The 11,216-nt window shown below is 37.7% G+C and overlaps 2 protein-coding genes across 2 annotated transcripts; both read right to left on the bottom strand.

The window, feature by feature from the left end:
- Positions 1-3,014: 3,014 nt before the first annotated feature.
- On the bottom strand, positions 3,015-9,326 carry LOC112091366. The gene is made up of 16 exons (XM_024164801.1): positions 9,315-9,326; positions 8,536-9,193; positions 8,273-8,422; positions 8,007-8,170; positions 7,698-7,908; positions 7,130-7,367; positions 6,860-7,010; positions 6,478-6,770; positions 6,199-6,271; positions 5,428-6,085; positions 5,165-5,314; positions 4,899-5,062; positions 4,590-4,800; positions 4,022-4,259; positions 3,752-3,902; positions 3,015-3,662 (listed from the first exon to the last, which is right to left on the bottom strand). Exons 1-16 carry the CDS (start codon positions 9,324-9,326, stop codon positions 3,366-3,368), a joined length of 3,819 nt encoding a protein of 1,272 aa, XP_024020569.1. The 3' UTR covers positions 3,015-3,365.
- Positions 9,113-11,213, bottom strand: LOC112091370 (G-type lectin S-receptor-like serine/threonine-protein kinase At4g03230; the record flags this gene model as incomplete). The annotated part of the gene is made up of 6 exons (XM_024164811.1): positions 9,113-9,878; positions 9,968-10,033; positions 10,109-10,193; positions 10,313-10,550; positions 10,881-11,091; positions 11,190-11,213. Coding segments are annotated over 6 exons (921 nt in total), but the record flags the coding sequence as incomplete, so codon positions are not given.
- Positions 11,214-11,216: the final 3 nt, after the last annotated feature.

Here is an 11,216-nt window from a genome sequence, read left to right as displayed (position 1 = left end):
TTTTTCTTGAAACTGTTTTAGTCAAAAACTGTGCCGTTTCGGGAATCTGTGTTTTAGTACCTCTTAGGGTCGGATTTTGAAAATCTTTTCTTCATCAAATTTCTTCATCTCGTCGAAATATAAAATTGTCACTTTTGTGAAAAATCGAGATTCAGCTTCTAAGGGTCCCGTTTGGCTGAACCAGTGGTTGCCAGTTTTTTTTTTTGAAACTGTGTTGGACAGCTTGTCCGTTTTTGCCAAATGGCTTCAAACTTGGTTTTAGAGTTAAAATTAGGTTTTGTCATAGTAACCGAAAATGTTCAAAACATCCAGGGCTATAAGTTCAAGCTTTAAAACATTGAAAAATCTCGCTCTATGGTCCTCATTTTCGCGGTCAAAGTCCCTGAAAATTTTTCCTCTAATCCGAAAATAAGCAACTTAGATCAAGCATAAACATACCCCATCAAACTAACCTCAAAACTCACAAAACTAACATAAAACTCACACACCCTTATTACAACTTATTTCCTTGAGAATCACAATTTACATAAATGGATTCTCAAACTTAAACTTTGCTAGAAAATAATTGAAAAGAGTTCAAGAAGTTACCCTTGAAGAACTCTTTCTTGAGAGCCATTTAGATCCTTCTCTTCTTCTCCAAGGTTTGTTAATGGCTTGGAACTATAAGAGTATAAGGAAATTTAAGAGGAATATTTCTACATTTTAAACTTCACTAAAACATGAGAATGAGAGGATTTAGAGTTTCTTTACCCTTAGAGGGATATGACTAGTCTTCTCCTAGAATCCCTTGATCTCCTTCTTCTTCTTCTATGGTGTGATAGTGGCTCAAGATTGAGAGAGTGGGAGAAAATATTTGAGAGGAAATGGTGTGTATGGCCGGATTTTTGATGTGGAAAAGGAGAGGAGAAAAAAAATGAAGCTTATCCTATGATGGTTCCTTTTATAGGCAACTTGGAAATAATTTTTTTTAACATCACATCAACTCCTTCAATCAACTAAATTTTGGTTCAATTCTCCCCTTTCTTGGCCGGTTATGGAAGGAGAAAATGAGAAGCAAAATTGTCATTAATTCCCCTTCAACCACTACCATCACATCACACCATAACTTGTAACCTTTTATCACACTCAACTAGCCAAATTTTGGCTCTATTTCTACTATACATGGCCGGCCAAGTGGAGAATGAGAGAGAGAAAAATAAATCCTACCCCTTGTACTTTTGTCCACTCTCTTAAGTTTCTCTTGAAACTGCTAAAAATCATACTGACTGTAAAGGGTACTTAGCTGACAGGAAATTCTTGTTTTTGACAGTTCTTTTTTTTTCTACTACTTATTTACAGTTCAACTTTTAAATCCTCGTCTGCTTTGATATCACGTTAAATTCTTACTCGCGCAATATCTTAAACTGTTTCAAGTCTTGAAATTAATTCTAGACTGAATAAATTCTAAATTTAACTTTTCTGCATTATATCCCGGGAATGACATTATTTCTGACGGTGTCAACTCCTTAGCTCACATTGTACCCTTCTACTATAGGTATCTATCTTGTGACTTTAACCTAGCTGTCTGGCAATTAAGGATTTTCTCTTCTTTAAAAATGTCAGTGCGTTTTTTTTACGCTGCTAACATCATGCTGTGTTTGGAGATTCTTGAAATTAAGATTCTCAAACTATACTTGTACTGAAAATTATTCCGCCTTAAAGTATGGCAAGAATTTATCGATCAAATTTACTTGATCGAAAACATGAACTTAACATGAAATCTGCTACAGAATTTAGGAATACATATATTGATTCCATAAATCCTTCAGTCACATAATAATTTCTAGGAAAATCCTTGGCTTAAATAAATAAATTGTATTATTTAAAGTCTGAAATTTTCTCAGTCATTACAGATGGCGGCTTCGTCCGTCTATCTCGGAGGCATGTTTGCGAATTATGTTGTTGGGGGTCGAACGCTTTTGGTCCCCAGTGGAGTCGCCAATTGTTGACGGTGATTTCTCGCCAACAAAAACCGGCCGGGTTACCTCTTGGTTTCCCTTTGGATTACCGGCCTGTGTGTTGAATGTGTGTGAAATTTTATTGTTTTGGGATGTGCATAAATAAAGAAGACACGAAATTTTATAGTAGTTCACTCTATAAAATTAGAGCTACATCCACTGTGGTTGTATATTTATTTTTTGAGGGGATTTACAATTTACATCAATTGCTATCTCTCACTCTCCTTTTTTCCCAACCCCCTCCTCGTAGGGGGTCTTCCTCCTTTTATACTGGGCTTTCTTCACTAGGTGGGTTTCCTCCTGGGCAGAAGCACTCAAGTGCTCTCTCGTTTTAGGCCTAGACGTAGCCCACTAATCAGTATTGTTCACTCAGCCAATTAGTCTTCTATTACGGCTCTGTGCGCCCCTGTAACCCTATCCTGTTCCCTGTGGGGCAGTTTAAGAGCTTGCAATTAATGCCTGCTGACGTCCCTCTATTTGTACGCAACTTGCCATGTCCTCCAGAGAGCGTTCCCTCGTCGCCAGCGACGCCGCTTAGCCCAATCGTCCTTCTTGGTGGTCGATTATGCGGTCGAGGAATCTTTGTGCCTTACGCTCGACGGCACGATCTGTCGGCGCCAGAAGGAATCGTCGCCCTGGGTGGGGCTTTGCGCTTGGGCTCTTTAGAGTTGTAGACATCGAGGGTTGTTGCTTGGCGGGGAGTAGTTAAGGCCACATGTCGCACTATCGCTCGTCCAGTTGTCCGGCACATTTTCCCCCACAACAATAACCAAAAGTTGACTTTAGGCAAATCAATCCAAATTGATTGTCTTGAAACAGTTTCCTAATAACTAGAAACTTTCCACACAAAAATATATATTTCCTGCTACCATTCAATTTTCAATCAGATCATCATCAAATCATGTCCAAAATAATGTCAAAAATAAAAAACTAATCAAATCTGAAACTTTCCAAAAATGATTCTTACAGCAAATCAATCTCTAAATCAATTCAATGCAGCAAATCAATCTCCATATTAAACCCAAAATCAAATCTTTCAATTTGCAAAATAATGCCGATCCAAAAATCCCAACATTATGTTTGAGCTTTTGACAATCGAACTTTCAGCGTCATTGCTTGTGGCAATAATGAGATTCTCCTGTTCTGGTTCTAGAGTTTGATCTTGACTAGATTATTGTAAAGTTATACACACTAAAAATCAGGCTTTTAGTCAAGTCTTTAGGTTTATATGACCACGTACAGCATATCTTCCTCTATGCTCACACACACACTAAGTTCACACCAAAAAAGAAGTACATGGCAATGCTCAACAAAACAGACACCACCTTGTTCAAGGCAATGACCTGCAAGACTCGCAGATAAAGATTGTCACCGGCCTTCATTCAAGGTATCTGTTAACTCATTATTTGATAATGGTTCAGAAGAAGCTCTGCTAGAAAGTGGTCTTTTCACAACAAAGGCCGGTTGCTTAGGACTTGGAAGATTTCCATTTTCACTTCCAAGCATGACTACCACATTTGACATAGTCGGTCGATCATTTGGATCATCTTGTACGCACAATAGTCCTACGTTGAAACACCTCAAGAATTCATTTTCATTGCAAGTCTCCCTCAATGGTGGATCCATTAAATCCAGTGCCTTGTTTTCTTTCCATAGCTTCCATGCCTGCAATACATTAGGAAAGTCTTACCAAAATTACAACCGGAGAGAAACAGTAGGTTTTAAGAATAGAAACATGCAATAGTAACACTCACGTAGTCTAGAAGACTTGAAGCTTGTTCTGACTGGTAAAATCCAGTGTTTCTTTTTCCACTGATAATCTCAAGTACAGCAACACCAAAACTGAAAACGTCCGATTTGATTGAGAATAACCCATGTAATGCATACTCTGGGGACATGTAACCACTGCGTGACAACAATTAGTTAGCTGATAAGTTGGATTGAAGTATATGATTAGGTGATTTGGACCTCCAAGCTAAAATCCAAACAAACAAATGTTATATATAGTGCCATTCAAAACTTACTATGTCCCAACTACTCTGTTTGTGTTTGCCTCAGTTTGCTTGCCTCCAAAAATCTTCGCCAACCCAAAGTCAGAAATTTTCGGGTTCATCTCTTCATCAAGTAGAACATTGCTGGTTTTCAAATCTCTGTGGATAACTCTTAACCTTGAATCATGGTGAAGATAGTGAAGCCCTCTAGCAATTCCCAATATGATATTAAAGCGAATCTCCCAGTTCAGCAACACACATTGATTTTGATCTCCATAAATTTCGATATCAAACACAAAAGCATTTAGCTTAATAAGTAATAATGATCTTAGTCAGCTTTTCAAATTATAGCACACTACACGTATCAACATTTTTGTAAGATAATCGTTAAAAACAGAACACATTCCCTACAACCTTTTGCAAACCTGATATAGCACTTGAGATTATAAAATTAAACAACACTAAATCTAATTATAGATCGTTTATACTGCTAAAACGGACAATCCTCTGCTACATCTACAACAATATAAAAACAAAACTAAGAAATAATATCAAGATGTTTATTACTTCTTTGTGCTAAACTTCAGATTCGGAAACTCACCAAAGATGAACGTGTCTAAGCTTTTATTGGGCATATATTCATAGAGCAACATTTTCTCATCTCCTTCAACACAGTAGCCCAGAAGTCTGACAAGATTCCGATGCTGAAGTTTGGCAATCAACAAAACCTCATTCTTAAATTCTTGTAAGCCTTGTCCTGAACCACTCAAGAGCCTCTTAATAGCAATTTCTTGTCCTCCAGGAAATTTACCCTTAAAGAAAATTTCCATAAAGAACATCACTTCTACTAATCTGAAACCTGCTTAAAAAAGATGCATTGTAAATATTACAAAAAGGATCACCACATTACCTTATAAACAGGACCAAATCCTCCTTGACCAAGTTTATTTGCCGCTGAAAAGTTATCTGTTGCAGCTAATATGCTTTCCAAAACAACAAACGGTACTTCTATGCCTTTCTTTTCGTCTTCTTTGAATTCACCTGAATGTACAAAGTCTTTGCTTCGCCTCTCGCCTAATTTCAAAGAGAACTTTTAAGTTAGAAACTTATTTTCCCATATGAAAAGAAACCAAAGATCTCTGTGAGTGCGTTCGTGACTATTGGCAACGTAATCACCTTGTCTATTGGACATTCTTTTCCTTCTCATGTAATAAAGAGAACCAGCAGTGCAAGAGGTGACCACAACAGCAGCCATGGTCCCAAACAAGATACCATAAAGCTTTCGATTTCGTGAAGATCCTTTAGACTCTACAGAAGGTCCGAGTTCTGGAGTGGAAAAAATACAATGATACAAAAAGGATTAGTATAGCTTATTAGCTGTCCTGTTTCTTTTCTTTATTTCAGTAAGAATAAAATAATAATGGGCCTTGTGTCCTTACGAGTTTTAGGACTCTGAAACTCGGAAGCTGCTAGTCGAATATAGAGAGTACTTCCACTGCTGTTACCTTGCTGCTTAAGATTTATGAGATCTCCTACCCAAATTGAACATCCACTTCTGTTATAGGCATAAGCAGTGCAAGAGCAGTTACTCAAACACCTCGATTCGCATTCTCCTGAACTCCCTAATCGGACAGAACGGTTATTTTCAGGCATTGACATGTTGAGCATCTTTAGAAATCTGTCTCTACCACCATTAGCAAGAGTGGAGTTACCACATTGCAGTTTGGTTGTTCTCAAGCACCCACTGGAATAGTCCTTCAAACCCCAATCACTCTGCAACTTCGGCTTAAACCCTGTCAAGCATCGACACGAGGGCAAGGACTTGTCGTTGCAGCTACCATACGCCCCGCAAAGAGAGTAAACTTTGCATTGTTGCGTCGGTTGAACCCAGAAGGAATTCCATCCGCTATTAGGAACCCAATTTAGTTGCTTAACTTGCCCCAAAACATTCAGCACGAATCTCGACCTAGTACTAGAATTGTTTTTTTCAGGAGAATAGACGAAATATTTCTCGTCTTGGTTTGACACAAAGCTGTAATTAAAGATGTAATGGAGCCCCATCTCAGGGAGCAAGCTAAAGTACTTTCCATTCAATCTCTAAATCAATTCAATGCAGCAAATCAATCTCCATATTAAACCCAAAATCAAATCTTTCAATTTGCAAAATAATGCCGATCCAAAAATCCCAACATTATGTTTGAGCTTTTGACAATCGAACTTTCAGCGTCATTGCTTGTGGCAATAATGAGATTCTCCTGTTCTGGTTCTAGAGTTTGATCTTGACTAGATTATTGTAAAGTTATACACACTAAAAATCAGGCTTTTAGTCAACTCTTTAGGTTTATATGACCGCGTACAGCATATCTTCCTCTATGCTCACACACACACTAAGTTCACACCAAAAAAGAAGTACATGGCAATGCTCAACAAAACAGACACCACCTTGTTCAAGGCAATGACCTGCAAGACTCGCAGATAAAGATTGTCACCGGCCTTCATTCAAGGTATCTGTTAACTCATTATTTGATAATGGTTCAGAAGAAGCTCTGCTAGAAAGTGGTCTTTTCACAACAAAGGCCGGTTGCTTAGGACTTGGAAGATTTCCATTTTCACTTCCAAGCATGACTACCACATTTGACATAGTCGGTCGATCATTTGGATCATCTTGTACGCACAATAGTCCTACGTTGAAACACCTCAAGAATTCATTTTCATTGCAAGTCTCCCTCAATGGTGGATCCATTAAATCCAGTGCCTTGTTTTCTTTCCATAGCTTCCATGCCTGCAATACATTAGGAAAGTCTTACCAAAATTACAACCGGAGAGAAACAGTAGGTTTTAAGAATAGAAACATGCAATAGTAACACTCACGTAGTCTAGAAGACTTGAAGCTTGTTCTGACTGGTAAAATCCAGTGTTTCTTTTTCCACTGATAATCTCAAGTACAGCAACACCAAAACTGAAAACGTCCGATTTGATTGAGAATAACCCATGTAATGCATACTCTGGGGACATGTAACCACTGCGTGACAACAATTAGTTAGCTGATAAGTTGGATTGAAGTATATGATTAGGTGATTTGGACCTCCAAGCTAAAATCCAAACAAACAAATGTTATATATAGTGCCATTCAAAACTTACTATGTCCCAACTACTCTGTTTGTGTTTGCCTCAGTTTGCTTGCCTCCAAAAATCTTCGCCAACCCAAAGTCAGAAATTTTCGGGTTCATCTCTTCATCAAGTAGAACATTGCTGGTTTTCAAATCTCTGTGGATAACTCTTAACCTTGAATCATGGTGAAGATAGTGAAGCCCTCTAGCAATTCCCAATATGATATTAAAGCGAATCTCCCAGTTCAGCAACACACATTGATTTTGATCTCCATAAATTTCGATATCAAACACAAAAGCATTTAGCTTAATAAGTAATAATGATCTTAGTCAGCTTTTCAAATTATAGCACACTACACGTATCAACATTTTTGTAAGATAATCGTTAAAAACAGAACACATTCCCTACAACCTTTTGCAAACCTGATATAGCACTTGAGATTATAAAATTAAACAACACTAAATCTAATTATAGATCGTTTATACTGCTAAAACGGACAATCCTCTGCTACATCTACAACAATATAAAAACAAAACTAAGAAATAATATCAAGATGTTTATTACTTCTTTGTGCTAAACTTCAGATTCGGAAACTCACCAAAGATGAACGTGTCTAAGCTTTTATTGGGCATATATTCATAGAGCAACATTTTCTCATCTCCTTCAACACAGTAGCCCAGAAGTCTGACAAGATTCCGATGCTGAAGTTTGGCAATCAACAAAACCTCATTCTTAAATTCTTGTAAGCCTTGTCCTGAACCACTCAAGAGCCTCTTAATAGCAATTTCTTGTCCTCCAGGAAATTTACCCTTAAAGAAAATTTCCATAAAGAACATCACTTCTACTAATCTGAAACCTGCTTAAAAAAGATGCATTGTAAATATTACAAAAAGGATCACCACATTACCTTATAAACAGGACCAAATCCTCCTTGACCAAGTTTATTTGCCGCTGAAAAGTTATCTGTTGCAGCTAATATGCTTTCCAAAACAACAAACGGTACTTCTATGCCTTTCTTTTCGTCTTCTTTGAATTCACCTGAATGTACAAAGTCTTTGCTTCGCCTCTCGCCTAATTTCAAAGAGAACTTTTAAGTTAGAAACTTATTTTCCCATATGAAAAGAAACCAAAGATCTCTGTGAGTGCGTTCGTGACTATTGGCAACGTAATCACCTTGTCTATTGGACATTCTTTTCCTTCTCATGTAATAAAGAGAACCAGCAGTGCAAGAGGTGACCACAACAGCAGCCATGGTCCCAAACAAGATACCATAAAGCTTTCGATTTCGTGAAGATCCTTTAGACTCTACAGAAGGTCCGAGTTCTGGAGTGGAAAAAATACAATGATACAAAAAGGATTAGTATAGCTTATTAGCTGTCCTGTTTCTTTTCTTTATTTCAGTAAGAATAAAATAATAATGGGCCTTGTGTCCTTACGAGTTTTAGGACTCTGAAACTCGGAAGCTGCTAGTCGAATATAGAGAGTACTTCCACTGCTGTTACCTTGCTGCTTAAGATTTATGAGATCTCCTACCCAAATTGAACATCCACTTCTGTTATAGGCATAAGCAGTGCAAGAGCAGTTACTCAAACACCTCGATTCGCATTCTCCTGAACTCCCTAATCGGACAGAACGGTTATTTTCAGGCATTGACATGTTGAGCATCTTTAGAAATCTGTCTCTACCACCATTAGCAAGAGTGGAGTTACCACATTGCAGTTTGGTTGTTCTCAAGCACCCACTGGAATAGTCCTTCAAACCCCAATCACTCTGCAACTTCGGCTTAAACCCTGTCAAGCATCGACACGAGGGCAAGGACTTGTCGTTGCAGCTACCATACGCCCCGCAAAGAGAGTAAACTTTGCATTGTTGCGTCGGTTGAACCCAGAAGGAATTCCATCCGCTATTAGGAACCCAATTTAGTTGCTTAACTTGCCCCAAAACATTCAGCACGAATCTCGACCTAGTACTAGAATTGTTTTTTTCAGGAGAATAGACGAAATATTTCTCGTCTTGGTTTGACACAAAGCTGTAATTAAAGATGTAATGGAGCCCCATCTCAGGGAGCAAGCTAAAGTACTTTCCATTCAATCTCTAAATCAATTCAATGCAGCAAATCAATCTCCATATTAAACCCAAAATCAAATCTTTCAATTTGCAAAATAATGCCGATCCAAAAATCCCAACATTATGTTTGAGCTTTTGACAATCGAACTTTCAGCGTCATTGCTTGTGGCAATAATGAGATTCTCCTGTTCTGGTTCTAGAGTTTGATCTTGACTAGATTATTGTAAAGTTATACACACTAAAAATCAGGCTTTTAGTCAACTCTTTAGGTTTATATGACCGCGTACAGCATATCTTCCTCTATGCTCACACACACACTAAGTTCACACCAAAAAAGAAGTACATGGCAATGCTCAACAAAACAGACACCACCTTGTTCAAGGCAATGACCTGCAAGACTCGCAGATAAAGATTGTCACCGGCCTTCATTCAAGGTATCTGTTAACTCATTATTTGATAATGGTTCAGAAGAAGCTCTGCTAGAAAGTGGTCTTTTCACAACAAAGGCCGGTTGCTTAGGACTTGGAAGATTTCCATTTTCACTTCCAAGCATGACTACCACATTTGACATAGTCGGTCGATCATTTGGATCATCTTGTACGCACAATAGTCCTACGTTGAAACACCTCAAGAATTCATTTTCATTGCAAGTCTCCCTCAATGGTGGATCCATTAAATCCAGTGCCTTGTTTTCTTTCCATAGCTTCCATGCCTGCAATACATTAGGAAAGTCTTACCAAAATTACAACCGGAGAGAAACAGTAGGTTTTAAGAATAGAAACATGCAATAGTAACACTCACGTAGTCTAGAAGACTTGAAGCTTGTTCTGACTGGTAAAATCCAGTGTTTCTTTTTCCACTGATAATCTCAAGTACGGCGACACCAAAACTGAAAACGTCTTCTGACTGGTAAAATCCAGTGTTTCTTTTTCCACTGATAATCTCAAGTACAGCAACACCAAAACTGAAAACGTCCGATTTGATTGAGAATAACCCATGTAATGCATACTCTGGGGACATGTAACCACTGCGTGACAACAATTAGTTAGCTGATAAGTTGGATTGAAGTATATGATTAGGTGATTTGGACCTCCAAGCTAAAATCCAAACAAACAAATGTTATATATAGTGCCATTCAAAACTTACTATGTCCCAACTACTCTGTTTGTGTTTGCCTCAGTTTGCTTGCCTCCAAAAATCTTCGCCAACCCAAAGTCAGAAATTTTCGGGTTCATCTCTTCATCAAGTAGAACATTGCTGGTTTTCAAATCTCTGTGGATAACTCTTAACCTTGAATCATGGTGAAGATAGTGAAGCCCTCTAGCAATTCCCAATATGATATTAAAGCGAATCTCCCAGTTCAGCAACACACATTGATTTTGATCTCCATAAATTTCGATATCAAACACAAAAGCATTTAGCTTAATAAGTAATAATGATCTTAGTCAGCTTTTCAAATTATAGCACACTACACGTATCAACATTTTTGTAAGATAATCGTTAAAAACAGAACACATTCCCTACAACCTTTTGCAAACCTGATATAGCACTTGAGATTATAAAATTAAACAACACTAAATCTAATTATAGATCGTTTATACTGCTAAAACGGACAATCCTCTGCTACATCTACAACAATATAAAAACAAAACTAAGAAATAATATCAAGATGTTTATTACTTCTTTGTGCTAAACTTCAGATTCGGAAACTCACCAAAGATGAACGTGTCTAAGCTTTTATTGGGCATATATTCATAGAGCAACATTTTCTCATCTCCTTCAACACAGTAGCCCAGAAGTCTGACAAGATTCCGATGCTGAAGTTTGGCAATCAACAAAACCTCATTCTTAAATTCTTGTAAGCCTTGTCCTGAACCACTCAAGAGCCTCTTAATAGCAATTTCTTGTCCTCCAGGAAATTTACCCTTAAAGAAAATTTCCATAAAGAACATCACTTCTACTAATCTGAAACCTGCTTAAAAAAGATGCATTGTAAATATTACAAAAAGGATCACCACATTACCTTATAAACAGGACCAAATCCTCCTTG

The sequence above is a fragment of the Morus notabilis genome, unplaced genomic scaffold (genome assembly GCF_000414095.1).
Source record: "Morus notabilis unplaced genomic scaffold, ASM41409v2 Scaffold635, whole genome shotgun sequence".
Classification (NCBI taxonomy): Eukaryota; Viridiplantae; Streptophyta; class Magnoliopsida; order Rosales; family Moraceae; genus Morus; species Morus notabilis.
The sequence above is the reverse complement of the archived record's forward strand: the minus strand, read 5'-3'. Positions and strand labels throughout refer to the sequence as shown.

Bases quoted from the DNA above. Each gene is read 5' to 3' on its own strand.
- LOC112091366 (XM_024164801.1), bottom strand. The intron at 8,171-8,272 runs GTGATTACGTTG...CTTTGAAATTAG, and splicing joins AAGAATGTCCAATAGACAAG to GCGAGAGGCGAAGCAAAGAC. The intron at 4,260-4,589 runs GTGAGTTTCCGA...AAATTTATGGAG, and splicing joins CTTAGACACGTTCATCTTTG to ATCAAAATCAATGTGTGTTG.